The 15,101-nt window shown below is 34.7% G+C and overlaps 1 protein-coding gene across 1 annotated transcript; it reads left to right on the top strand.

Moving 5' to 3' along the window:
• The first annotated feature begins 12,854 nt into the window (after nucleotides 1-12,854).
• LOC140448736 (uncharacterized) lies at nucleotides 12,855-14,225 on the top strand. Its single transcript, XM_072541848.1, has one exon. The coding sequence runs from the start codon at nucleotides 12,855-12,857 to the stop codon at nucleotides 14,223-14,225; it is 1,371 nt and encodes a 456-aa protein (XP_072397949.1).
• The last annotated feature ends 876 nt before the right edge of the window (nucleotides 14,226-15,101 follow it).

Here is a 15,101-nt window from a genome sequence, read left to right as displayed (position 1 = left end):
TCCATTGGCTACCATAACATCTTTGAATTTCTTTCTCGGAAATATTAAAAATGGAGGTACAAAATTTCCAGTTGCGTTGACAGCTAATGCCAAGGTAACAAGTTGACCTCTTTCTCCAGATGTGATAGCACCTACCTGCTTAGTTCCCCTTTTTGCAATGATTTTTGTAGGCCTTTGGACAGTTGTAAGTCCAGTTTCGTCCATATTGTACACTTCTTGGAGCTCAAATTTATATTTATCATAAACTTCGCCGAGATAGTTAAAAAACTGTGACATATTATGACGATTAAACGCGGTAGCTCGACCCATACTAGTAGCTTCAGGTGTCCGGACTGATAAAGTTCGATGCCTCTTCAAAAATCCATATAGCCAGTCTCTGGAAGCTATTTCATTAACCTTCCAATTTTCCGGAACAGATATTTGGTTGGCTGTTGCATATTGAAATGCAAATTTTCGCAAATCAGAAGTTGTAAGACCGTAATAAATTTTAGCAGAATGCTCAGTATATTCGGCAAGTTCCTCTTCTTCAGCATTGTTAAATATTTTTCTGGCCGTAGCGTAGCCGACTAAGTTCTTGTTACTGTTTTCAGCACCTAAGTTTGATTTTCTTTTCATATAGCGGTGCAATGTCATAAAATTAAGTCCATAGCGAGTAGCAGCATCCCTAATTGACAAGTGTTCTTGTAAAACCGATTGCGCCGCCCTTTCAAATTGTTCGGTTGGAATAATACCCCTTGTGGTTTTCTTGGTATACGTTCGCACCATGTTAAGCTATCTGAAAACAACCAAAACAATTTCATGATAGAAAAATTTAATAAAACCTAATCTGTGTTTCTAACATGCTTTGCGAAAATAAATGTAGGTAGGTATGCTATTCATTACAAACAAATTACTATCTACAAAATATGTCTGATCATAATATTGGATTTTTAGTGAAATCATAAATTATGGTAACCATATTGTAACCATTGTAGGTATTTCGATATATTCTTACATTAACGTGTTCGGGGCAAGTTGTTACAGTAACAACCTGGCCCCAGATTATTGTAACAACTGGCCCCACGTGTACGAAATGAGGTTAAGTCAACGTTTTTTGGCAAATATTGAGATTCAATTACTAACAATAGCATGCCAATAACGAGAAATATATACGCTTCAAAACTATATAATACACATATTTATACTACTTACCAATTTCTCACAAATAAAAACAAAAGCCACCTGACAACGGTACAGTTTTAGACCCGAAACCACATTCTAAGCAATAACACTATGATGGATGTCTGACTTGAGTATCAATATCCGTTCACAGATGACGGGTCGGTTGACCCAACTTTCCATAAAATATCGGCAACTCATGATGCTTGCTGCGTTTTAAAATAATTGTGTAACAACTTGCCCGTGTAATAACTTGCCCCCCTCTCCCCTACTCTAATTACGACAAATTTGAGACTGAAAGTGCAGTAATACAATTCGAAAGTATAGTAACAAATTTGTGTGCACTGGATTTTTTTCAAAGATATTACAAGAATTTAAAAAAAAAAAACATGCAGTAGATACCATTATTTACACTTTTTTAATTAAGACGCTGCAGTAGATACCATTGTTTTCATTATTTTATTTAAAAGCAAGTTACATAAACAATAAAAGGTTTTTAAAGAAAATATATCCTTACCTAAAGATTAATTCAAAACTTAAAATTCAAGCATTGGATTTAACACGTAAATTGGTATAATAGTCATGATGCACTGAGGGTATCCATTGTAGGCATGATAGCAGAAGTTTTCCAGACTCAATGGGAAGCTGAGCTTCATATTTCCTTTATAGTTTGTTGAGAAACTGTTCTTTAAATCGAACCGGTCTGCCTCTTTTTTGAATTGAGACACTAGTAAAATGGCCACTATATGTGTTCGATCATATCAAGATGTTCAGCTGAAAATCTCATTCTAACAGCGTTTCGGATACTCATCTAATGATTGTCGGATGGTTTTGGCTGTTGGAAATAATTCCTCATATCAGAAATTTTTAAAAAGTCACCTAAGTCAAGTACACATATTGGCAGTGAGCTCTAATATATTTTTCCACTAGGGCAAAATCTCGATGAAGGAAGCATTGTATGCCCAACTTGTGGAAACACATGAATAATTTCTTTGAAACGGCCTTCTGCTACTAGACGAATCCAAACCGAGGCAAGTGACCAATTCTTATTTTGTCCACTGCAGTTGTCAGAAATGGCAATAAGTTTGGAACCTTATATATCATGGGATGAAAAATGTTTAATTATACAGCTTCCAATCTCGTCAGCTCCTCTGCCAGCTGTTGCCTCATCCCACATGTAGAAATATCCCTGGGAGGGATACAAACTATGGATCCTGAAATTGTAACAAAACAACTTCTTCTTGTAAAAGGTTGGCCCTGTCGATAATTTAGGAGTTGGCAGAGCCTGCTGAAGATCGAATGTTATAGCATAAATTCCATCAGATGTTGAGGCTTCCATAGTCGCTTCTTTTGTGGCGTCTTGGCCAGCTTTGGCTTTTCAGTGATGCAATTCTTGTTTAAATTTTAGTTCTTGTATAGCGCCTTCATCAGTTTTTGAAGCGACATTCTTAAGAGCGACGTTTATGCTATCACAAACACCGCAGGTATCTGTTTGTGGGTTTTTAAACTTAATATTAAATTCTTCGGTAAATATACGTCTAAATTTGTCTGAAGATACACATTTGCTGACTTGTCGTATGCATTCTTGCTTATAAACATCATAACACTTCTCTACAGTATATTCTAATATCATGAAATATGTGTTAGGATTATCATGACGAGAGTAGTGGCTCTCGTACTTAGGTAATGATTCAATGAAAGACCTCAGAAAGAATGACAAAATTAATTTGTTGATCAGTATATTTTCTTTTATGATTTTTGTGTGAACCCCTACCATCCATCGTTGGAGTTGATAAACCAGTTTTCATAGATTTTACAACATTCTTAACTCTTCCTCTATTGTTTTGTAACCCATGTATGCTTAAGAATGCCTTCTTATCAATTTGTAATTTACCAGTCATAGAGGACCTTATGTAATACATCACGGTGTGACTTCGCCTTTAAGATGTATTTTTAGTAGTACTACGAGCTTTAAGTTTTAGCTCTATGCAGCCAAATATATATGCATTTTGGATATTAAAGTTGCTCAGTTTCCAAAATGTCTCAAAAATGTTTTTTACTTCATCTTCGGATAAAAGTGTAAAACATTTATTTCTACAATAGCAGTCTGGTCCTATAAACTTTTCTTTTTGTACCATTCCCTTACCACGATAGCTGAGATATCTTTCGCCACTATTTCTTTTATTCTTCTCCTTGGCTTGTTTTTTATTTCCACGTTTACGTTTTCGTCCTTTCTTTTCAGTGTTTGTAACTTCAGTTGTTTGTCGTGTCAAATTTTCCTCATTTATATCCTGGTCTGACGATGTTGATGGAATTTCACATGCTATCTTAGATTTCTGCAAGAAAAAAGAAAATATAAATATATGTGTACATACAGTATGGTGGAAATGAAAGGAATAAATTCGTTATTTCGTAAACCGTAGACTTTAAGGAAAAATCCTGAAACCCGTCGATTTTTATTTTTAAATAAGCTATTCGTAAGAATACATTTTTATTTTTGACGTCATCTATGTGAGCGTGACGACGTCATTGCTAAAATTTTTGAATAGAAAGGGGGGTATTGTAATACATCATTTGAAAGGTCTTTTAAATACCTATTTAGCTATATCAATATGTCTAAGTAATAAAAGTTTGTAATTGTTTAAAAAAATAATTAAATTTTTATTATTACAATAAATATTTATTAAGTATTATTCAATAAATACAACGAAACCTAAATTAAGTGCTTAAATTGTTTTTTACTGTTTTTTACTGTTTTTTACTGTTTTACTAATGTTTTTTACTTCATCTTCGGATAAAAGTGTAAAACATTTATTTCTACAATAGCAGTCTGGTCCTATAAACTTTTCTTTTTGTACCATTCCCTTACCACGATAGCTGAGATATCTTTCGCCACTATTTCTTTTATTCTTCTCCTTGGCTTGTTTTTTATTTCCACGTTTACGTTTTCGTCCTTTCTTTTCAGTGTTTGTAACTTCAGTTGTTTGTCGTGTCAAATTTTCCTCATTTATATCCTGGTCTGACGATGTTGATGGAATTTCACATGCTATCTTAGATTTCTGCAAGAAAAAAGAAAATATAAATATATGTGTACATACAGTATGGTGGAAATGAAAGGAATAAATTCGTTATTTCGTAAACCGTAGACTTTAAGGAAAAATCCTGAAACCCGTCGATTTTTATTTTTAAATAAGCTATTCGTAAGAATACATTTTTATTTTTGACGTCATCTATGTGAGCGTGACGACGTCATTGCTAAAATTTTTGAATAGAAAGGGGGGTATTGTAATACATCATTTGAAAGGTCTTTTAAATACCTATTTAGCTATATCAATATGTCTAAGTAATAAAAGTTTGTAATTGTTTAAAAAAATAATTAAATTTTTATTATTACAATAAATATTTATTAAGTATTATTCAATAAATACAACGAAACCTAAATTAAGTGCTTAAATTGTTTACGTTCAGCTAAAATACAATGAGAAAGGCGTGCAGCGAACTCTTCTCTAACATTCTCTAAAACTTCCGGAGTTATTTGAACAACCTCATTACGTATTCTTTCTTTCAGTTCATTAATATTTTGTGGTCTATTTTGATACACCTTACTTTTTAAATATCCCCATAAAAAGAAATCAAGAGGAGTCAAATCAGGTGACCTAGGCGGCCATTCTATTGTTCCTCTTCGACCTATCCACCGATTTGGAAAGACGTTGTTTAAGTAGTTGCGTACCAAGACAGCATAGTGTGGAGGCGCACCATCTTGCTGTAGCCATAAATCATTTCTGTTTGGAAACAACCGGTTCAATTCTGGAAGCAAGAAATTTTGAAGAAATTCTAAATATCGAGGACCTGTAAGTTTTCTTCGAAAAAGTATGGTCCAATACACCTATTATCTATTATTCCCACCCAAACATTAATTTTCTCTGGGTATTAAGTACGGTACTCTTGCATCCAGTGTGGATTTTCCGTAGCCCAGTACCGATAAGTTTGACGATTGACATGACCGTTTAGTAGAAATGTAGCTTCATCAGAGAAAATAATCTTTTTTAAAAACATCGGATCTCTGTTATTTTGTTCCATTATAATGTCACAAAATTCAATTCGTCTATCAAAATCATCTTCCATAAGTTCTTGTACTAAACTTACTTTGTAGGGATGCCACTTTTCCTTCTTTAGCTGTTTAAGAACTGTTGTATGGTCCATGTCATTATATAATGCTACTTGCCGTGAACTGTTATCAGAATTATCTTGAAAAGCTAACAGAACGTCTACTTTTTGGTTTTCAGATATTGGTTTTCTACTACCTTTAGGAAGGTCTTTAACATGACCCGTTTCTCTAATTTTTTTCTCAATTTTGCCTACAGTGGATTGTGAAATTGGTTCTCGACGGGGTTATTTATTATTAAATAACGCACATACTTCTTTCTGCGTACGTGTTTTATCTCCATAACCAATCATTATGAGAATTTCAATTCTTTGCGTTTCAGTTAGCTTCATGTTCAAAGATACAAAGACTTTTTGAATACGTTTACTACAATAATACTATTAATCACTTGACAGAAAGATAATTAAGTTTGAATGTTCAACTATCAATGTTCATATTGATAAGGTAACTAGTTTTTTTAAAAAGGTAAAAAGTAGATAAAAAGACATTTCATTACCAGTGATGGCCTTTAAAAAATTTATTTTTGGGTGTCAATAATACATCATATCAATACTTAATAAATATTTATTGTAATAATAAATATTTAATAATTTTTTTAAACAATTACAAACATTAAATACTCAGACATATTGATATGACTGAATAGGTATTTAAAAGACCTTTCAAATAATGTATTACAATACCCCCCTTTCTATTTAAAAATTTTAGCAATGACGTCATCACGCTCACATAGATGACGTCAAAAATGAAAATGTATTCTTACGAATAGCTTATTTAAAAATAAAAATCGACGGGTTTCAGGATTTTTCCTTAAAGTCTCCGGTTTACGAAATAACGAATTTATTCCTTTCATTTCCACCATACTGTAGAACTACCATGCAAATAACCAAATATCTACATGCGTGTAAAAAATGGTATCTGAATTAACTTACTATTGTTTACATGCAGTGTAGTTTATTCGATAATATGTCAAATTTCTTACCTTTATTGGCCCATTTTCATCGTTAGGCATATATTCGCACATATAAGTTTCGCTTAAAACATCTTTATTTTTGGCAACAAAACATTAATCCAGCTGATCGTTAGACGCCATGTTTTACACATACCATTATTTACGCAAATTCGATGTCACTTAGCTGCCATTTGCAACTTATTTACAGCGCCATCTTTTAAACTAGTAACGAAATATCAACAGATTCCTGTTTATAACTGCATATACCATTGTTTTTATGCAAAAACTTAATTTCGACAATTTTTTCAGATACCATTATAACACCCGAGCCCTTCAATTTACAAAATGTAAACTTTATTAATTTTATTAAAATCTATGAAAATAAATAAATAATAAAATTCAATTTTAAACATATTATTTAAATTTTAAAAATACAGCAAACATATTATGAATCTTTGCCCTATAAGTGCGTTTAAATCTACAGTACCGCCTACTGTACCACTTTTTTTTATAATTTTGACTTATTCTTCCTTTTCTCTAAAAAGAGGAAGATCATCTGTAATTTTTGTTGTTATTAGAATCCAAATTAAATTTGAATTCAATTATACACATATTTATTATCACTCAATAGTATATAATTGTTGTTATACTCCTTTATCAGATGAAAAACAGGTTATTTTGTACCATGAATGACAAATAAACAACTGTCCGTCTGTACAACTACCAATATCTGAATGAAAAAAATATCCTTCTCTTTCTCATTGAAACGACAAAGTTGGACCACAACCTATAAACATAATTTTAAGTTATGACACAGTTGTAGCTATATCCAAAGGTTTAAGGAATGTAGCCTGGCGTCTGTGTAACTCGTTACAACATGCGCCAACACGCTATCTTACCTCTAATCAAAAAACTTTACCTGTATGATTATAATAAAATACGGTACGGTTCGTATATTTATTCGTCTAAGGTCTGGGATTGCGTATATTTCATATGACGCGTGTTAGACTATGAACTCGGGAATTTTTCGACGCGGTTTTAGTGTAAACGCGTATTGAATAGCTAAAAATAAAGATAAACTATTTTTGTTTTTTTTATTAGAAAAAGATGTCGCATCCACCAAAAGGTTATTAGCGACGGAACAAAATATAAATAACAAAGTTAAACACCTACAGATTATACAAAATGTTTATGGATCTGAGATAATTCATTATATTGTCACAGGAACAGTTTTGACCTAGAACCTGTGGTAGAGCGTTTGGGATCTTGTAGCGCTGTCTTTCTTGGTCATATTTACTACAAATTCTTAAAAAGTGTTCGACTGTTAATCGGACGTTACACTGATCTCATATAGGTGGATTTTTCTTTGTGCAAAGGTAGGAGTGCGTTAATCTGGTATGTCCTAGACGTAAACGCGCAACCGCAATTTGTTCTCGTCTATTGCGCGACGATGGAAACCACTGAGGCACATTATTTTTGATTTTATTTAAATTGGAATTAGTTTGAGACCACTCATTTCGCCACAAACATAACACTTTATTTCTTAAATAAGCTTTTAAGTCACTGGAAACACACTTGTCTATCGGCTCCGACAAATCACTTAAAATTGCCTCTCGTGCAATCATGCCAGCTTCTTCATTTCCTGTTATTCCGACGTGTGAGGGAACCCATAAAAATTGGAAGCTTCTTCCATGTTCATGAGCTTGGGAAAGCTAGTATTTTAGCAACTTTTCAAAAAAATGGTTCGGAAAAATGTGTTTTAATGAATTTTGACAGATAAAAGAAGCTGTAGCATAGGGAGACGATGGAAGAATCCATCAATGTTCCATTGAAGTATCGAGTTAAATGTTGTTAACAGATTCGGAGATAGATGATACTGAACGTCTACAGAAGAGTCACTATCTAAGTCAGAAATCTCTTTTCCTAAGTGGTTGTGTAGTTTCTTTTGAAGTTTTGTAAACTTGCTTTTTCTATCTATCATTTGCATATTGATAGCTGCTTTGTAAAAGATGGAGTAAACCAGCCATATCAGTTGTAAATTCTTTAACGACGCTAATAGTGTCGGGGGAGCCTTGGACATGGACATTATCAATCAGTAAGGACAATTGGTGGAAATTTAAAACGAAGATACATTGAAAAAGAAAGAAAAGAAAGAAAAGAAGATACATTAGATATACTTGATGTATTCTTGTTGTATTCCATACGCTAAATATAAATAAAAATTACTAACCTTTGTAACCTTCTAATAAATTAAATTATGCAGGAATCACATAGTTAATGGTATTTTTTAGTTAATATATAAAAAGATAAAAGTTCTCGAGTAACAGTTCTTTATTCCTAGAGTTATAGGGTGGCTGCTTTTTTAGCTCCTACAAACTATTCGCTGCATGCTATACTTCTGAGTTTGATATTCATAACCTTTTTATAAAAATGATTACCTACCATCCAATTTTGTTGTTAAATCTAATGTTCATGTAAGGCTTGATTTTAATGAAACCATTAAAGAACTGTTCTCTTGTATCTATTATTCATATTGGTCTCCACTATTAAAAACTATTTTTCTCTTGATTCGGTGTAAAATTTTCTAATACACTTAATGTCCAGGCATTTATATTACCAGCCGCAAGTTCTGATTCGGTAGGCAGCTCTTTACCGTTTACTAAACGGGAACGTAATTTCGATCTAATCGTGACCAAAACACTAAGGGAAACACAAGATAATTGGTTGTTAACGACGTAATTGACGTTATTAAATTTTATGGAGAATAAAACTAGCTGCGGGGAGATTTGATAACTCAATACACAATGGATCCTAACATTTATATCTTAATTAATTCGACGAAGGTGAGTTTATGGATGCTTTTCTATGCGCAGATCAGAATCAAATGAAGTTTTTTCGTTATTCACATTTGTAATTAAACCAGCAATGTCAAAATAACATAAACAACATTATTTATCCTTCCAATAGATAAGTAAATTGAAAATAGATAAAACTGAAATAATAAAATTAATAGGAAAAAAATGTGATCTTTGCGTTCTAGTTTTTTTTTTGTTTACTTTCTTTCATACAACATAAGTAGGCATTGTAATACACGTTGCAGTCACATAAAAAGCACTCCTTATGTTTCCCACTTAGGCCAAATGAGTGAGGTTGTGAGATACGTTCATGTTACCGAGAATGGTAATATTAAAGTAAAGGAAAGTATATCTTTTTACTCTTTAAATCTGCTTGCCTCCTACCGTTAATATTTCGTTTGTATTGTTGTTCTTGCTAATTTTCATGAATTTGGTTTTTTTGATGTTAAGAGAGAGTCCGTATTCTCCACCATATCTTAATATTTTGTTCATTATTCTTTCTTAGTCTTCCAAGTTGTCGGCTATTATGACTGTATCGTCGGCATACATAATGTTGTTAATTAAACTTCCGTTCACTTTTATGCCAACTGTCTCGTTTACCAAAGCTTCCTGTAAAATTTGTTCAGAATAAGCATTAAACAATAACGGCGACAGTATGCAACCTTGCCTGACCCCTCTCCTTATCTCCACTTCTTCTGACACTTCTCTTCAAATTTTCACATTTGGTCGTTGGCTGTAGTATAAATTTGATATCAATGTTACATCCCTCACATCCAGATTCTTGTTTTTGAGTACTTCTATAAGTCGGTCATGTTTTACCTTATCGAATGCCTTGTTGTAGTCTATAAAGCATACATTAATATATAAACATAAATACATAAACAACAAGCCTGTTCTATTCTACATTTAACCTCTTGTTCTTGGTCCAAGGTTTCATGTATCCAACAGCCTAGATACTTAAACCACTTGTTCAACTAGATTGTTGTTGACCTTTGATTGCTGTTGCTACTACACCTGACCGAACAAAAAAGGTAGAACATCAAATCAAGTCCAGAAAGTGTGATTGGATTGGTCACACACTTAATACTCAATAGTATTGCAAATATTGCCCTAGAGTGGAATCCCCAACGAAGAAAAAAAAGAAGTCGCCCAGTACAAACTTTTAGAAGATCCATCATGGACGAGATAATAGGTTAAGGAAAGTCTTGGTGAAAGGTGAAGGCCTCAGTACAAAATAGAACCCGATGGCGCGTTTTCACCATATGAAGCTCTATCAACAGGGGAACATGTAATGACCACTTACCAATCTCATCAGATGAAGTGGAACAAGCAATATTACAACTAAAAGATGGCAAAGCTTCTCGACCTCACAATGCATATGCTGAACTCATAAAGCTATTTAACACCGACGGTATTCAAGGACTAACAAAAATATTCAATGGCATTTAAACGGAGTAGTACCAAGATCATGGCAGAAATCAAGGATATAAATATAGAGTATGCGAAGAAAAAATCAGCCGTACAAAATTTGGTTTTCGGAACGCAGTGGGTACTAAAGAGGCTCTTTAGAATACAAGTGCTATTTCAACGATGTAGAGATGTGAATTTCGATATTTATGCATGCTTCATTGATTACCATAAATCGTTCGATACAGGAAAACACGGCAAGCTGATGGAGATATTAACAAATATTGGAATAAACACCTGTGATTTAACAATTATTAGCAATCTTTACTGGAATCAAACATTATCTATCCGTACAGAGGCAGGAGAATCCGATTATATCAAAATCACACATGGGGTCCGACAGGGATGTATACTATCACCCTTGCTGTTTAACATATATTCTGAGGAAATCTTTCTAGAGGATGTTAAACACGGAATTCGAATTAACGGAGAATATATCAATAACATCAGATACGCGGATGACACGGTGGTATTCGCTGACAGTTATCCTCCTGTTGAAGCTGAAGGAGTTAATGAATAGAATAACAAAAGTGAGTCAGAGATATAGACTTTCACTGAACATTAAGAAAACAAAATTTATGATGATCTCTAAGAAGTATCAGCAAAGTGAAAGAATCAGTTTGAATGGTCAAGCAATAGAAAGAGTAAAAACATGTACCTACCTTGGTAGGTAAAAACGTCAAAGAAAATTGGGACCATTTTCTAGAAATAAAATGTTGAATAAAGAAAGCAAAATCTGCATTTCAAAAAATGGCTAAGCAATTCAAATGCCATGATTTATTAGTACCCATAAAAATCAGGTTACTACGATGTTATATCTTTCCTATACTGTTGTACGGAGTTGAGTCGTGGACTCTCACAGGCGCTACCTGCAAGAAAATTGAGGCTTTCGAAATGTGGCTTCATCGTCAAATCCAGAAGATATCCTATAACGACCACGTTACTAACCAGAACGTTTTATTAGGAATGCAAAAAGGAAAAGAGTTATTAACCACAATAGAAACAACCAAAATCGAATACCTCGGTCACATCATGAGGAACGGCGACAGATATGGGTTCATCATCATCATCAGTGGCATTACAGCTCGTTATGAGCCAAAGCCTTCTTCAGAACAATCTTCCATTCGCCCCTGTCTCTGGCAACTCTTCTCCATGCTTTTACTCCGATGGATTTTAGATCATCCACTATGTTTTCTTGATACCTAAGTTTTGGTCTTCCTCTGGCTCTTCTTCCCACTGGTCCTCTTCGGTCGAAAATTTTTCTGATCGTTGCATCTTCATCTCGCCTGATTACATGTCCTACCCATCGAAGGCGTGCTAATCTATATATACAAAAGAAAGTCGTGTTAGTTACACCACTTATAACTCAAGAACGGCAGAACAGATTTGGCTGAAAATTGGTAGGGAGGTAGCTTAGAGACAGGAGACGGACATAGGATACTTTTTATCCCGTTGGACAGCGTTCCCGTGTGACTTTACATGAAACGTCAGTCACTATAAAACGTGGTATAACAAAAAAGAATCAGACAGAATCAGACAAAAAAGAATAACAAAAAGCAAATGACAGCTAAGTAATTGACGTAAAATGACAGCTATGTAATGACTTATGGATGACAATTTGATATTTGTAAGAAATCGATATTAAAACTATTTCTATTAAATAAATAATTAACAAGTGGATTGAAGTGAAGTGAAGTTTAATTAATAATGCCGCGACCAAGACCATCGAATCTTTCCCGACAAAGCCGTAATTGAAGTGAAGTGAAGTTAAATTAATAATGCCGCGACCAAGACGATCGAATCTTTCCCGACAAAGCCGTAATGCAAGAAGGATACAAAATACTGCAAATGAAAGGACTGAAGAAGAACAAAAAATTGCACGTGAACAGCGCCGCGATAGTATGGCTCGACTTCGTGCTTCTCAATCACGAGACCAAAGTGAAGCAGCCCGTGAAACAGCTCGGTTGGCAATGCAGAATCGTCGAGCGAACAACAGAAGGCAACAAATAGACAATTTGCGACGCAGAACAAGATATTTAGCTGATTTGAATCGAGCAGTTTTTATTATGTAAAAATAGAAACGGAACGCTTAACATTTATTAGGTTGAACCAAGCCAAACTGCGTTCTGAGGAGTACATCCATTTACGTGATGCAGTTAGTACTGAAGGAAATGCAGCTAATATTGGTCGATTAACTATTCTGCCGGCGACGTACATTGGTAGCCCACGTCATATGCATGAATATGCACAAGATGCAATGACATATGTTCGTCATTACGGCCGGCCAGATCTCTTTATTACTTTTACCTGTAATCCAAAATGGATAGAAATTACTCAATTGCTGCTTCCCGGACAAACATCAAATGATAGACCCGACATCACAGCACGTATATTCAGGCAAAAAATTCGGTCCCTGATGAACTTTATTGTTAAACAACGCGTCTTTGGAGATACTCGATGCTGGATGTATTCAATCGAATGGCAAAAGCGAGGCCTGCCGCACGCACACATTCTTATTTGGTTAGTGGAAAGAATTCAGCCTGACCAAATAGATGATATCATATGTGCCGAGATTCCTGATCATGAAGTCGATCCAGACCTACATGATGTTGTTACTACTAATATGATTCATGGACCGTGTGGTGCCATCAATCCCCAATCACCTTGCATGGTCGATGGAAAGTGCTCTAAACGATATCCACGGAAATTAACGGCGGAGACTGTCACTGGCAACGATGGGTATCCGCTGTATCGGCGTCGATCACCAAATGACAACGGTCGAACTGTCACAACGAAAGTGAAAAGAATGGATTTCGTTGTCGACAACAGTTGGATTGTTCCATATTCGCCACTTATTTCTAAAACGTTCAAGACACATTGCAACGTTGAATACTGCAATTCAGTTAAGTCCATAAAATATATTTGCAAATATGTCACGAAAGGCAGTGATATGGCGGTTTTTGGATTGCAATCCTCAAATACCAACGATGAAATTTCACGCTATCAAGTTGGTCGTTATGTGAACTGTAATGAAGCGATTTGGCGTATATTCGCATTTCCAATTCACGAACGTCATCCTACTGTTATACATTTGGCGGTGCATCTGGAAAATGGTCAACGAGTATATTTCACGGCTTCGAATGCTACGCAACGTGCTGAAACACCTCCAGCAACTACATTGACCAGTTTTTTTGCAATCTACCAAAGCGATCAGTTTGCACGAACTTTGCTTTACTCGGAGATGCCACGTTATTATACTTGGAATGCTTCATCCAAGAATTTTCAAAGACGGAAGCAAAGTGATGCGGTTCCTGGGTATCCAGATGTGCGTTCTACTGATGCTCTTGGTCGTATGTATACAGTTCATCCAAAGAATGATGGATGTTTCTATTTGCGGTTGTTGCTGGTAAATGTGCGTGGGCCAACTTCATTTGAGATACTACGAACTGTTAATGGTGTAATATTCCCAACATATCGTGCTGCATGTGAAGAATTGAACTTATTAGAAAACGATACCCATTGGGATACGACAATCGCTGAAGCCATTATCTCTGCATCTCCAAGTCAGATACGCACATTATTCGCTATCATAATTTCGACATATTTTCCATCAAACCCATGTACATAATTCAAAATAAGATCATTGGAACAATGCATTCATTCAAATCTATTGACTGCGTCACAAATGAAGATGAATCCACCAACTATCCAATTGAATTTTTAAACTCTTTGGACGTGCCTGGCTTACAACCGCACAATTTACGCCTAAAGGTTGGCTCCGTAGTAATCATGCTTCGAAACATAAACCAACCAAAACTGTGCAACGGTATGCGTTTGGTGGTTAGTAAATTGATGAACAATGTAATTTACGCTACGATAATGATAGGAAAATTCAAAGGTGAGGAAGTTCTCATTCCGAAGATCCCGATGATTCCAACCGATATGCCGTTTGAATTTAAAAGACTTCAATTTCCGATACGTCTTGCATTTGCCATGACCATCAACAAATCACAAGGCCAATCCTTAAAAGTTTGTGGTTTAAATCTAGAACATTCATGTTTTTCCCATGGTCAATTATACGTGGCATGTTCACGGGTCGGAAGACCATCTGCGTTGTTTGTTTTTGCGCCTGATAATAAAACAAAAAATGGCGTGTATCACAAGGTACTTAAGTGAAGAGCAACCTATGTACTAAAATACAGAAATAATAATGAAATATTAATGTAGTTATTTAATTTTTTTTTGTATTTTTTCCAATAAATAAAAACACAATCTGCTTATTTATTGCCATTAAGGCGGAACAGAATTCGCCGGGTCAGCTAGTTTAATATATTTTACAACGTCAGGTTCAGAAAGATATGGGTTGCTGCAATTAATTCTACAAAGAAAAGTAAAAGGAAAACGAGGACCAGAAAAACAAAGGATTTCCTGGCTGAAAAATATACGTACGTGGTTCATCACAACAACCACAAATCTTTTCAGAGCAGCAGTTTGCTAAATAATG

This window comes from Diabrotica undecimpunctata, chromosome 8, assembly GCF_040954645.1.
Source record: "Diabrotica undecimpunctata isolate CICGRU chromosome 8, icDiaUnde3, whole genome shotgun sequence".
NCBI classification, from domain to species: domain Eukaryota; kingdom Metazoa; phylum Arthropoda; class Insecta; order Coleoptera; family Chrysomelidae; genus Diabrotica; species Diabrotica undecimpunctata.
Note: the sequence above shows the minus strand (reverse complement) of the source record. Positions and strands in the feature narration are given on the sequence as shown.